General features: G+C 57.4%; 1 protein-coding gene across 2 annotated transcripts in view; it reads right to left on the bottom strand.

The window, feature by feature from the left end:
* The window catches only part of USP43 (ubiquitin specific peptidase 43), a 177036-nt gene that overhangs the window by 53989 nt on the left and 108473 nt on the right, over window positions 1–14574 (bottom strand). For both annotated transcript variants that reach the window (XM_008164005.4, XM_024101740.3), the window contains exons 5-6: window positions 4577–4712; window positions 3911–4055 (exon numbers count right to left, since the gene is read on the bottom strand). In XM_008164005.4, the coding sequence (XP_008162227.3) occupies window positions 3911–4055; window positions 4577–4712 (281 nt within the window). The remainder of the gene's footprint in view (window positions 1–3910; window positions 4056–4576; window positions 4713–14574) is intronic.

Raw genomic sequence — 14574 nt, 5'->3', positions numbered from 1 at the left:
GCCGCCTTCCCCACAGCCTTGGCTTGGGCAGAGCCCAGCTTCTCCTGCCTCCCCACGCTATTTGCCTGTTATCACTCCTCGGACAGGCCCAGTAAGCCTGCCAGAGAGGGACCTCAGGAGATCTGTGTTCTAATTCCTGACTCTGCCTCGGGCTACCTTGGGCACATCCCCGGGGCCTCAGTTCCCTGTCTGCGAAATGGGGCTCTGGTACCCCCCCCCCGCTCCCACCTCACGGGGAAGGGCGGGGGCATCTATAAATGCACACAAGGTGCCCAGATACCACAGTGAGGTGCCTCTGGAAAAGGCTATCAGCAAAGATGAAGCTCTGGAGCTGTCCTGGAACCGTGGCCTAGTGCCTTCTGCTGCACAGGGCTGAGCTCCCTAGCAAGGGAAGGGCACGATTGCTCATCATGTCTTGGATCTCGCTGGTGCGCCACTCGAAGAGAATCGGCTCAGCAGTTTATGCTGCCTGGCATGAAAGGCTGCAAAGCCATGTCCCCCCAGCCGCCTTGTTCACCGGCCCCAGGGTGTGTCATCCTTGGCCAGAGAAGGAGCTCTGGTATTTTTACACTCCTCGGCGTTAGCTCCAGGAGGGCGCTGTCCCTTCTCAGCCCAGGCCTGGTGCCAGAGACGCCACGCCCTGCTGCAGCTGCACATGTGCCGCATACGGTTCTGAAACACACCTGGCACTTTCCTGGAGAACCTGAAAACACTGCTCCCCAGGGGGCTGCCGGGGAAGGAAGAATTAGACCAACAAGCTCCATTAGGCTAGATCTATTATTGATGAGGCTGCTGCAGGAATTGCTTTGTTCATGCCTTTGCTTGAGGCAAGTATTCAGGGAACATTCCCTAGGACGGCAACTTCCACTTGTGTTAGGAGCCTTCTGCTTGGACTCAGGCACAGCCCAGGCCCGAGGTGGGGACCTCAAAGCACCCGATCTGCAGTGCAGGAACCTCCCATGCCTGGGGATGGAGCCTGGAGAAGCAATCAGGAGTCTGGCTGCCGCCGGTCCACCGGGAATCTGGAAAACTGAACACATTCCCTGCAGAGATTTCACAAGCATCCTGCTTCTGGGCAGCCCCACGAGCTGCTCCTTTCTTGCCGAGTTTTGGATCATGTGTTTCCAGGCACATGCAGGACATGCAGAGGGGCAGTGAAAGTGAAAAAGAATTGGGAGGGGGGCGGTGTTTCTTGAACTTCAAATGATCAAATTTCATTTGGTGCCACGGTTGGGTCGGTTCTTATTTCATCGGCCCCAATACGCCCATGGCCCACTCCAAGCGGCAGCACGGCTCATTCCGGCACCAAGCAGACGCATTAGCCCAGGTGGCAGCTGCCCAGGTGGCGGCTAATCAGAACGCGGGTGGCGTCTGCACGAGGAGACGTTCCACACGCCCTGCCCAGATGCCATGTGTACTTAGGTAAACATTTACTGAACACCAGCTGGCGTCTAATTAAGTCACTGTTAACGGGAGTCCCGGGGTCCGATTACCAGCACAAGCCTTGCCAATGAGCGTGACATTAGGATGCTGTATGTGACGCTTTCCTTTGAAGCTCCCCTTATTGTTAGCTGGAGGGGTGAAACTGGGTCAGGAACAGTGTAATGGGCAGTGGCCTCCGCTCTCAGGATTCCCCTGAAGCTGGCGCTGTGCTGGAGGGATACTGCTTTAACTCTGGGCATCATGAAGTTAGCGCTGTGGCAGGTGGCTGCAGGATTTCTCTGCAGCTCTCAGGGGAATGGCTGTAGTACAGGGATTCTGTGCTAAGCCACACAGCTCTGCATCCCAAACCTTCCTCCAGACAGCAAGCAAGGAGCCCTCTGCCTGAAGACATGAGCCAGGTCTCAGCATCGTCTCTCCCTGCCTTCCGAGAGCTGTCTCCATACATCCCATAGACAGAGGCTCCCCTGGAGTCTGCCACACTGCAGGTTGCACCCCTGGCCCTGTGGCCCGTCCTAACCAAGGAAGGGCAAATCCCGCAAGGGCCGAGCTGACCGTCCACCCGCAGCTCGAAATGAACCTCTCTCCGGGTTTGAAAACGTTCGCATCACTTACGGCTCTGTCTCGCTTTCACGGCTCCCTCTGCACTTCCCGGAGCCGAGGGGCCTAAGCACCAGCTGAGCCGGACGCCACCTGGAAATCCCATGAGGAAGGCAACTGCAGAGCAATGAGGGCTTGATACTTCCCAGAAGGTCAGAGAAGTCTCCAAAGCCCAGAACTCCCTGAGATTCCCCCAGGAACCATCACCAAGACTTGTCAGTGTGGCCTTCTGAAGAGCTGCTGTTAGGGAACGTTAGGGGCCCAGTTCTCTCCTCAGTCCCCGAGCAGAGTGACGTGGCGCAGACGCGGCTCTGAGCAAACGGGTGGGTCCAGTTGCATTGACACCCGGGGGTGCGGCACCTCTCTTAGAGCAGCATTAAGCAGGCTGCTGCCTCTACAGCTCCGTAGGCAATCTGGGCATGCCGCTCGATCGCTCCAGTTCTTCTCCCCGTTAATAACAGGGTTATTAGAGGAAGCGCTGGAGGACTCGGATGAAGGGAGGGTGGGTGCATGGCTCACACTGGGTCCTAGAACACTCATCTGCAGACCCGGGGGGATGGGCAGGCCTGCATACCTGCAGCAGGTGCTGAGCGTGGTCTGGTCTCCAGCCCTGCAAGAGGAATGCAGCCCACCTGTGTCCTGATGGCTGCACTAGGGGCTGTGCATCAGGCTGCCCCGGGGACGATTCACTGGCACAGCCTCCTTTTTCTGAATGAACTCAATGCAGGGCCTGTGAAAGGGGCCAGACACAGAATCCTGCCGGGCCCCCAGGACCCAGTGACCCGAGAGGTCTTCTACATCTCGGACGTCCGTGGGGCTGATGTCCTCCGGCTGCGCCTGCAGCAGGCACACAGCTCAGGTGGTGACAGAGCCTGTTCCCCCACCCCCATGGCTCCTTAGCCCTGCCCTCTGGTGAGGGAGATGGTCCCTAAGCCCCTGGCCCATTCAGCTGGCATCTCTGCAGTGCCCAGGGGGGAGGTGGCGGCATTAGGAGGTGGGTATTCATCCACGAAGACAAGAAGCTGTGAACAGCCACGGCACTGCATCGCATAGGCTCAGCCAGTTGTGGCCCCAGCACAGAGTGTGCCCTAAATCAAAGCACGGAGAGCGGGCAGCGCAGTGCTTTAAAGATCAGGGCGAAATCATTGTGGCAGGTCAGGGCCCCTTTGCGCTGGGTGCTGCACACGCAGGACGAGGAGCCCTGTCCCTCTCCCCCCCGAATTAAGCATCGTTATCCCCAGAATTAAGCATCGTTATCCCCAGAATTAAGCATCGTTATCCCCAGAAAATGGAGTGACTCCCCCAAGGAGCCTGTGACTGGGCTAGAACTGACCCCAGATCTCCTGCGTCCCAGCCCAGAGCTGTAGCCGCACCTTCCTCCTTGTGTCTAACACATTGTGAGACAGCCTCATGGGCAGCTGGTCCGGCTGTATCAGGAGAGATTCTGTTTCATGCATGTTCAGTCTAAAAAGCCCTGTGCCTTTAAACAGACGCCATCTTTTGCTAATAGGCCATCAGACGAGGTACCTGCCATTCCCTCAGCTCAGTGGTTTGGGTTTAGCTTGCGTAATTGTTTCCTGGGTATGCCCAGAAGTCAGAAGCTGGGACAGTTGCATATGGGGCAGGGGGAGCTGTCTCCGGGGACTCAGTCCCAGGGAGAGTGGAGTAAATCCCACGTCAATTTCTGCTCATTAAAGCTGCAGGGCGATAGCTGTTCCAAGCGCGCGGGGAGCTGATGGAAAACGCCTGTTGTCAAGCATCCTCCCGCCAACGCTCAGAAGAGACAGCTGGGGAAGGAGACATGATCGGCTTTTACCACGTGCACGTTCCCACCTGCCTGCAAGGAACAAACCCGAACGCAGTCTGGTACCTGAGAGCCGGGATGAGCTGCCTCTGCTGAAGGGCAGCGGGGCCTGGAAGGCGTAGACGCTGTCGCCCTCCGCGATGGCATTCAGATCCTCCTCATCGTGGAAGGAGCGCTGGAACCCGCTGGGGGACAGCTCCACCAGAATCACCTGCAGCGCAGGGGAACAGTCAGCAACCCCAGCTCCCTCCCATAAGGGTGTCGAGGAGAAAACCGCCCTGTGGCCACGGTCTCTCCTGCATCTGGAGAGCCTCGAGCTTGCAGAACAACTAAAGGGTCCCGGGGTTGACAGGGGCCTCCACGCAGCAGCTCAATGCAGCGAATGCGGACATGTCCACGGGGGGACTCTGGATCTAAGACATGAGCTGCAGCAGCTGGGAGCCAGGCTGACAGGGCTGGAGCACGCCCGTACCACCTGTGAGACACACTCACCAGGGGGTTCCATTCACGCCCCACCGCCTGGTGCTGCGATGCCATCTGGCATTTGTGGCACGACACAGTGTGTCCTGGCACCAGAGCGGCTGAGACAAAGCAGGGGGCCCCTTCCTTGCCCTGCCTGGCCGGAACGGGCATCCCCAGTGCTGCCAGGAGTGTGTTCGGCAGGGCGGGTAGCTGGCCACCTGGCTGCTCCAGGCTTGAGACAGTGGGAGGGAGGGTCTGGTCCCAACTCACCTGATCGGGGGTGATTTTGCCTTCTTCTGCCACCATTGCCCTGAGGGTCGCCACGGTGCTGAAGAGGGGCACCGCTAAACCTATCCGCAGGAACCGCTGGCTCTTGGACTGGAAGACTAAGGTGACATTCAAGGGCCTGAAAAACAGAGGAGCAGATGGGCTCCAGAAAGCCAGTAAGCAGCTAATGGGGGGCCCTCCCCTTGGACTGTCTGTGCCCCAGGGCACCCGAGCTCTTGTTCCGGCTGGGAATTAGGATACGCCGTGTGTTCCCAAGCCCGTGCAGGCAGTGATGAGCGCAGACAGCTGAGCACTGACCCGGGAACATACCTCAGCACTGAGTCCCACCGTAAGGGCCACAAACATGCGGGGCTCAGTTCTGCCCTCCGCTGAGCACCTGCCCCTGCTGCTGGAGCATGCAGCCGGGGCAGAATTACCCCATAACATTTAACACCATGGTCTGGTGGTCCGGCCCCTTTAAGGAGCAGTGGGGCTCGGGGCCAGCCATGCCTTGTCCATGGCATGGCCCTTTCAAGAAACAGGAGTTTAAGGGTGCAGCAGACACGCTGGGGACGGGATACACCCCACTTTGGAGAAGGGAAGAGGTGCTGCAAAGCAGGGCCGGAACCCAGTGTTGGTGAACTGGCAATGCAGGCTTCACCCATTGCACAGCCCCAAGCATGAGGGCTAAGGAATCCCTTAACCCAGGGGCAGGGTTTAGGCCTGTGGGCTTTATTAAGACTTAATACCTCGGACCCAGCTAGGGGGATACTGAGGTAGGACCTCTGCGCTGCTATGGACATGTGACTTGTGAGCAGCCAAAAGAAGGTGAGGGTGGTGCGCCCGCAGGGCCATGCCGTGCCATGAGGACACTGCTCCGGGCCAGCACCCGATACACTTTTCCCACATCACAAGCATTTCCCGTTGCTCTATCACTGAGTCGGGGCTGCACACAGGGGAGCATCAGACTAGAATTCTGGCCAACGAAGGGCTATGGGAGGCACCCTATCGTGTAGGTCTGTTTAGGGAAGTGGTTCCCAAACTTGGGCCACCGCTTCTTCAGGAAAAGCCCCTGGCGAGCCAGGCCGGTTTGTTTACCTACCACGTCCGCAGGTTCGGCAGATCGCAGCTCCCCCTGGCCGCGGTTCGCCGCTCTCGGCCAATGGGAGCTGCAGGAAGCGGCACAGGCTGAGGGACATGCTGGCCGCCGCTTTCCGCAGCCCCCATTGGCCTGGAGTGGCGAACCGTGGCCACTGGAAGCTGCGATCGGCCAAACCTGTGGACGCGGCAGGTAAACAAATCAGCCTGGCCACCAGGGGCTTTCCCTGAACAAACAGTGCCCCTAGTTTGGGAACCACTGGTTTAGGGTGTGGTTTATTACAACCCAGCAGTAGCTCCCACAGCCTGGGCCTCGCTCATGCACTGGCTGTGTGGATGGCAAAGGCCTCCCATCAGGGCAGCCAGCGCTCACTAGCCCTGCTGTATCTGCAGCTGCAGAGCATCCTGGGATAGCACCGACCCTTTCATGGTAAAGCTAGAACATAGGTAAAATAGCTAGAACAAAGGTAAAACAGAGAAATGTGGGGCTGGCAGGGACCGCGGGAGGTCACCCCGTACATCCCCCTGTGCTGAGGCGGGGGAAATAACCCTAGACCATCCCTGACAGGGGTTTGTCTGACCTGCTGTTAAAAACCTTCAGTGGCAGGGATTCCACAACCTCCCTTGAGAGCCTAGTTCCAGAGCTTAACTGCCTTTAGAGAGAGAAAGCTTTTTCCTAATATCTGACCTAAACCTCCCTTGCTGCAGATTAAGCCCGTTACTGCTTGTCCTTCCTTCAGTGGGCATGGAGAACAATTGATCCCCGTCCTTTCTAGAACAGCCCCTTAGCATATTTGAAGACTGTGATCAGGTCCCCCCTCAGTCTTCTTTTCTCCAGACTAAACATGCCCAGTTGTTTCAACCTTTCTCACAGGTCCTGTTTTTAAAACGTTTTCTCATTTTTGTTGCACCACAGCCCCTTACGCCCCTCAGGCGAGGGTGGAAATGCTGCGGAGGCCCCTCTGCATGGGGTGACTGTTGCCCGGAGTGAGGGGCTGAGTCCTGGTGGGGGTCTGTGCAGGGCAATCTTGGGGCAGTGGGTGCTCCAGAGAAGGAAGCCTGAGGAGATGTCAGCCTGTGGGGCATTTCCCTTTGCGTGTGGCTAGAAATAGCCTTGTCACTCGTCTCCTTAGGTGGGAGATCCGTGGCTTGGGGAGGCTGGCAAATGGCTCTTGGAGTTGGGCTGAGACAGTCAGATGCATTTCACTGGGACACTGAGCTGGGTTTGAACCCAGACCTTCAAAGGGGAAATGCCAGTGCAGTCTCCTGAGCTCCCACGCCTCCCGCAGCTCAGACCCCCAGATTGTCCAGCCCCAATTCCCCCACACCCTGCACTTCCTGAACACCCCATTGCATCACCCAACTTCACCTCTCCCCCCCTGCCAAGCTCCCGCCTCAGCTACCCAGCCCCAGGGTCACCTCCAACCCCAAAGGTCACCTGATCCGTCCCCCCTGTCCCAGGAGAGCTCCTCACCCTCTGCCTCCCTCGCCCAAGCCCCAGCCCTGTCCTTCGCTAAGGGAGATGGGGAGGTGGGTGCCCGGACTCCCCGTCAGCGCTCCAGGAGCCGACACGGGTAGGAGTCCTACCACATCGCTCTTGGTGCTGTTCCTTTTGCTCTGCCACCAAGCAAAGAGAGACACATGAACTACAGCAGCCAGCCGAGGACTGAGCCGGGCCTGTTCCCAGTACGCACTGCTCGCCCGGGTAAGTGCCTGCCCTCCACCTGCTCCCAGCAGGCTCTGATCTTCAGCGCAGCAAGAGCCGTGGGCCGGGGCAGCCATCCCTCATCAGGAGAATCCCAGCCTCTGAACCGCTTGGTGTCGTTCCCAGCTCTCTGCGGTGCCTCCCCACACAGCCATGCTGCAGCCTCAGGAGTGAGACAACGTGGCCTTAGACCTGCTCTGCAAGGCACTCAGCCCCTCCCAGGCGCAGTGCCTGTCAGTAAGACAGAAATGCCCTAGGAGTCCATGCAGGCAGCCCCACCTCCTCTGCTCCCCTGGGGGATGTCTGCACTGCACCAGGCGGGAGCCCCTGGGTTGGCCTAGCCCGGAAATGAGGAGCAGCCCCACTGCAATGCCCTGCCCCAGTTACTGCGCTCACCTGTGTGTGTCACTGGGACTTCTGGGGCACATGTCCTGGTCCTTTGGGCTGCAGCGAGCAGAGCCACTCTCTGCGTCTTTCCCAGGGGATTGTGGGAGAACCTGCCTGTCCTGGCCCCCCTGTGGAATGGGGGGGCACCAATGGCACTTGAGGGATTTACCCTGGGTCCTCACTGCAAAGTGGGGAGGGGGTTCCCAACCCCAGTGAAAGCAGCATGTGGGCTCCCACCCACCCCCAGCCAGACCAGCTAGCCCAGGTTGGAAGCATTTCTATATAAGTGAGAGGTGGTTGTGTGTGGGCGGAGGGGACTCAGGGGCAACACCCGGGCTAACTCCCTAGTGAAGACAGACCCTTCATGGCAGCGGCTCTGTTAACACCTCATGAGCTGCTGGCGGCTGAGCCAGGACAAGACGGCCTGGATGCTTCACAACACATGCACCAGCGTCCGGTCCCTGCCTGAGGCCAAAGCCAGCCAGACCAGGGCTTGCCCAGAACCCCCGAGGCAGGAGCCCTTAGCTGCCAAGCTCCACCCCAAGCCAAAGCGCCCCCAGGTCTCCCCCAGCTTGGCCCGCTCCCTAGGGAATAAAGAAGCCAGGTCGGCTCTTCACTGCAGGCTGGTGCCAGGCATGGAGCGGGTTCCGTGCCCAGGAGGAGGTGACGCTCTGAGCCCTCACTGGCTCTTACCACACATGTTCTTGCAGCCTGCCTTTCATGCACTTCCCAGCTCTCCCTGTCCCCGGGCTCAGCCCAGCCTGGCAGGCAGGCGAGCTGCTTCTCTCCAGCGCGTCCCCTAATTGCAGCACTTACGTTTCATTTAGCCGAGGCGCCGGGCAGGCTGACAATAGCACTGCTGTGCAGAGGCACTCGTGGCATTTGCCTGTCAACAGTGAAATAGAGGGTCCCCTCCCGCTCTGCCCCGGGAGACACGTCCGTGCCCTCTGCTGCCTGTCTGTGCTGTGCTGCCGCTGCCTCGTTCCTTACCCTTTAAGCTGAATGAGCAGGTTTATCGTCCAAGGGCTGACAGCACCAGTGCCAGCTCTCGGGGACAGCTCTCAGTGGGCAGAGCCTTCACCGTGCGGCGGGAGATAACGTTCGAGGCAGCGCTCGGCATGGCAGACAGCCCCCCGACCCCGCTGGCAGCTCTCGGCTCCCAGGCAGCGCCGGCTGCCTGCGTAAAACAGCCCAGGTCTCCACTGATTGTCCCCGCCTGCTCCACAAGCTCAGCGCCAAACCGGTCAACAGGCAGCCAGCTGCCAGGGGCCGAACTCAAGGGAGGGCTTCGCTGGCAGAGACGCAGGCGCCAGGAATGCACAGAGCCCGGTGCGATCCAAGGTGGGCACATCCAGCTTGCAGGCCCCCGCTACCACAGCCTGAGAGCACCTCGCGGCCTTCACCCTCCCCACAGCCTTGCAGCCCTGCTATCCCCATTGTGCAGATGGGGGAACGGAGGCACCGAGAGAGCAGGTGACTTGCCCCAGGAAACAAAGGAAGTTCTGTTGCAGAGAGCAAGGATTTGCACCCAGGTCTCCCAAATCCCTGGCTAACACCCTAATCCCTGGCCACCACTAACCTATCCTCCCTCTCCCACTGACCTCCCAGGACAACGGCCACCTATGCCCCGTGCTCTGCCCCTGCTCCAAGACCAGCCTTTCAGTCCCCTGATCCGAATGGTGGGGGGTGGGAGTCCTCAGGGGAGCCCACTCCCCAGAGCTGACAGGCCCCATATCCCTCGAGCCAGGCAGTTGCTCCCAGCTGCCAGTGGTGACCAGGGAGTGCCCCAGGCAGCAGGGGCTGTCCATTTTGATACCCAGGCTGATCCCCTGAACAGAGCTAGGTGGGCAGGGCAGAGGGGAGCACAAAGATGGTCTAGGTTCTGTAACACGGTCTCACCTATCTATCTATCCACACAAACACCCATCCACCTGTCCATCTATCCCCAGAAACATCTAGCTAGTTATCCATCCCAATACACCCCCACTCCATCTATCCATCTCAATACACCCCCTCCCCATCTATCCATCCCAATACACCCCACTCCCCATCTATCCATCCCAATACACACACTGCTCCCCATCTATTTATCTATCTACACCCCACCTACTTGTCTATCCCAGCACACACCTCTCCCCATCCATCCAGCTATATATTTCGGCACAGTGTTCAGATCACCCCGCGCCCTGGGAGTTCTCCCTCCCCCTATTCAGTGCTGGGCTGGGAGGTCGCCCGTCACAGCACCTGAGTTCCCCGCCCGGAACGCACAGAGAGACACGGAATGTTGTATTCCGCAGGAACAAAACCCTTTAGCTTTTGGATCAGCTCCCCCTCCGGTGGGATTCCCCCGCCCCTCCCCTGAAATGTCAGACCTCAGGACTCGAAGCCAATGAGCAATATTTAGTGAGCCAAGGAAATGGATCACTTAGCACGGCGACGCTGCTGGGCAACGAGGGATCAGGCTGGGCTCTGCACATTCCGCCACAGAGGTTTATAAAGTATTTAAATCTGTCAATGAAGCCCCTAGAAGAACAATGATCATATCAATTTGCAGAAGCCAAGCTGTGCAGCAGAGCATGAGAGATGTACTGCACCAAGGAATGGTACCAGAGCAAGCAAACAGTGTATAAAAGACCAGGCGACTGTGGGTCTTAAAGGAATCCCAGCCTAAGCAGGCAGTGGCTTAGCCTGTACAGTGCAGCGTCCCAGTGCCCGGCGGAAGGAGCTGACGGACTCTCTCCCCAGAAACAGCCCGTTTGAGAAGCTGGTGGCAACAGGATTGGGATTAGCCCAAGTAAATTACAAGCACTTTCCGCATTCCATCCCCCCTCCTGCACACACACACACAGAGCCCTGCTGCATGTGTATACACACCCACTGCACATCCATGCTTCTCTGCCTGCGCATGCGCGTGCACACACACACACACACACACACACACACAGAGCCCTGCTGCATGTGTATACACACCCACTGCACACCCATGCTTCTCTGCCTGCGCATGCACGTGTGCACACACACACACACACACACACACACAGAGCCCTGCTGCATGTGTATACACACCCACTGCACACCCATGCTTCTCTGCCTGCGCATGCGCATGTGCACACACACACACACACACACACACACACACACACACAGCTCTGCTGTACACCCACAACCCTACTGGCATTTACGCCTGCATTTGGTAAGCTCACGCAAGACCCAGCTGGCATTATTGATACACCAAGTTCCTTGCCAGCAGGGGCTGCCCACTGGTGCTGGGACTGGGCCCACTAACCCACCTGGCGCAGGACTGCCCCAACCCCCTAAGCTCAGGGCAGCTTCACACGGCCACCACATTCTGCAGAATTTGGATCAACCCAGTAGAGACATTTCCCCCCTAACTTCCAAGGCCCCAGGGCGGGCCATGGTGTCCTGAATGGAGAGAAGTTCTGGTTTAAGAGGCAGGGTGAGCTAATGGGCCAGGAGTCAGGAGACATGGTTCTGCCAGTGACCCACTGTGTGACCTCAAACAAGTCTCTGTGTCTCAGTTTCCCCTCTCAGCCTCTCTGTGTCTTATCAGAGCTCTTTGGAGCACACACTGTCTCGCTCTGGGTCTGCGCGGTGCCCAGCACATGAGGTTCTGATCTTGTTTGACGCCTCCAGACACGGCTGTGATACAAGTTCTGTTAATAAATGCTGTCTCGGGGATCCACAGCGCAAGCAACGGGAGCTTTGGGTTGCTGCAGACAGGAACTGATCTGTGTTTCGGGGCCCTGCAATCCTTCTTTCTAAGCCTGGGAGGGCCTGTGGTAGCAGCCATTAAAACAGTGCCCTTAGTCCCTATTTTAAATCTTTCTTAGAGAGGTTTTAAATGTTATTTGTTGCGATTTTCCTCTGATTCTGTGTTGCCAATTTTCTCACTAACCGAGGTTTTCTTAAAGCCCCAGCTCCTGGAGTCCTGGGGACGGAGGAGAATCTCAGCTTGTTGCAATTTTCCTCTGATGCCGTGTTGCCAATTCTCTCACTAATGGAGGCTTTCTTAAAGCCCCAGCTCCTGGAGTCCTGGGGACAGAGGCGAATCTCAGCTTGGATTTAAAAAAAAAATTAGTCCTTAGCCTTTGTGATTGTGGAGAAAAGCTGGAAACGTGGCCCGGATGTGACCTCACGGCTCCAAAGCCAGCTGGTCACACAAACAACCCCCCAGACGTATTCCTAGTTCCACACTCAAACTTTTGAAGCCTATCTCATGATTTTTGGGAGGCTGACTCATGACTTGGAGCCATCTGGGGTAGACAAAGCTCCTGATCTCATCAGAAACCATTGTGAGCAGAGTGGGGTGATTTCCCACTGGACACCAGTGCCGAGGGAAGAGGTGGATTCTCCATCTCTTGCGGTCTCCGCAGGAAGGCTGGCTGCTGTTCTGGAAGAGATGCACTGGGTAGAGGCAAGTGACTGGGCTAACCGCAGAGGTAATGGTGAAATCCTGTAGCGTGTGCTCTGCAGGGGTCAGGCCAGGGTCTAACGGCCCCTTCTGCCCTATGACGGGACCTCGCAGGCTGCTCTTACGGGTGCAGGGACAAGACAAATAACCCCACACAGCTGCTAAGTCTCTGGGTAGCGCCCTCCAGCTGCTGCACCCATCCCGCATGGCGCTCCTGAGGGGTTAGACTGGGACAACCTGAACCACCGCCTCCAGGCGTCTCTGCAGAGGTGGGGCTGGGCACTGGGGAGCCAGCCAGGACCTTGGCTATGCATCCACACAGGCTGGTAGGAAAGCGTCTGTGGCCCCTTGTCCCCCAAGGCAAAGGTAGCCACTAGTCCGCCCCCCACACAGCTGGGTGGAGACTTGACTGCACAAGTGTGTTCACACACACGCACACACGCACACACGCACAAAGGTGCACACATGCACGCACGCACACGCACACACATGCACGCATGCACATACATGCACACGCACCCACCCACACAGGTGCACACATGCATGCACACGCGCGCACATGCATGCACACACATGCACCCACCCACACAGATGCACACATGCATACACACACCCCCATGCACACCCCCCCACACATGGACGCACGCATATGCACACATACGCACACACATGCATGCACCCACCCACTAGGGTGACCAGATGTCCCGATTTTATAAGGACAGTCCTGATTTTGGGGTCTTTTTCTTATATAGGCTCCTATTACACCCCCCCACCTCTTGTCCCGATTTTTCACACTTGCCATCTGGTCACCCTACCACCCACACAGGCACACACGCACACACACTGGCCAGCGCAGCAGATCCGATGTGGAGGGGAAAGTAATCTGCGCCTGGTACAGGGTGACTGCCCCGGGAGCAAGAGGGGAACCAATGACCACATTACGACTCCACGCTGCCCCTTGCTCCGAGCTTGTGCTCAGCTACTTCATTTTCCTTCTGCCTCTTCCCCCATCACCCCGTAAAGGTCTGTCAGGCAGGGCTGGAGGGCAGGTTTGTGGGTGCAGTGCAGAACTCTCACCCTGGAGTACACCGCACTAGCCCCAGGGGCTGCCGGCACGCATGGGAACCCTGTTGTGCTGGGTGCTGTGCAACCAGAGCCAGACAGAACCTGCCAGCAGTGCGGGCTCCGCGGAGCTAACGGGAGCAGATGCGTCAAGGTCGGGACGCTCGGTGGAGCCGACTCCCAGACACGCTGGGACAAGATTTTTCTCCCGCTGTCGGTTTTTGCGACTAATCGCACGTTAACTTCGCAGCTCCAATGAGACGCTTGCCAAACACACTTCCTGCCTCGGGAATTGTTACTAGTCACGTCTATCAGTTCAGCGCTGACACTGCTGTTCGCGCCTAGATCTATTATCGATTGCAACGTGTGAAAACGGCTCTTTGGAAGAGTCAATCCTGTCGGGTGGACGGCCTCGGCTCTCACCTGTAAGATCTGGGGTCTGAGCAATGATATCACAGGAGCCGGTAATCTGTGTCCTAATGAGCCAGCATGGGGGCAGCAGATATGTAGGAAACGGCTGCTAGTTCAGAACACAAAGGAGGATTTGACTGGTAAGAAAGTGGCTGTTTTGCTCTCACCAATATCAATAAAAAATCTCATTTTCTTTCCTTCCTTCCTTGGCAGGTTTGCGCCTTTTCAAACACCCTCGCGGCTGCTCCTTGCTTGGCGTTGCCCAAGCCGGAGAAAGACCAGCTGAGTTTCTAGAAATACAGATGAAGGAGCTGGAGCGAAAGCTGCCCTTTGAGAATAATGGGCTGACCTCCCATAACAGAACCTTTCTATTACAGGTTGCAGCGTCCTTGGGGTGCGTCTGGTTTTCAGGGGTTGCAGCGTCCATGGAGGGCGTCTCGTTTTCAGGGGTTATTCATTTCATTTTGGGGGGTATTTTTTAGCAAATTTTGAGTTTTATGCAGCTGTCCAAAAATGCGGGGGGGGAGAGTTTTCCTTTGTACGTGCTGCACTGAGTATCTCTTGGTAATGTTCCCTGGTGCATGTTAACGTAGGACTGTTTCAAACGGTGCTGGGTTAAAGTGCACTAGGCAACCTTTAGAGCACACCTGTTAACATGCAGCAAGTTAGTGTGCTTCAGGAATCTCCCCTGCAGAGTGCATCACCCGCCGCCTGTAACTACAAATAGCCATTTCCGGTGTTCATTGGATAAACACCAAGTACTTTTTGTTTGTTTGTTTGTTTGGGGGTGTTTTATTGGCTAATGCCTACAGTCGGAAGTCCCACCCCCACGCTGGGACCTGGGGAGAGCGCAGCTGTTGCCGTGTCCCCTTCGGGTGGCAGAGTGGGAGTGCGGGGCAGTGAAGG

Source organism: Chrysemys picta, chromosome 12, assembly GCF_011386835.1.
Source record: "Chrysemys picta bellii isolate R12L10 chromosome 12, ASM1138683v2, whole genome shotgun sequence".
Lineage (NCBI taxonomy): Eukaryota > Metazoa > Chordata > Testudines > Emydidae > Chrysemys > Chrysemys picta.
Note: the sequence above shows the minus strand (reverse complement) of the source record. Positions and strands in the feature narration are given on the sequence as shown.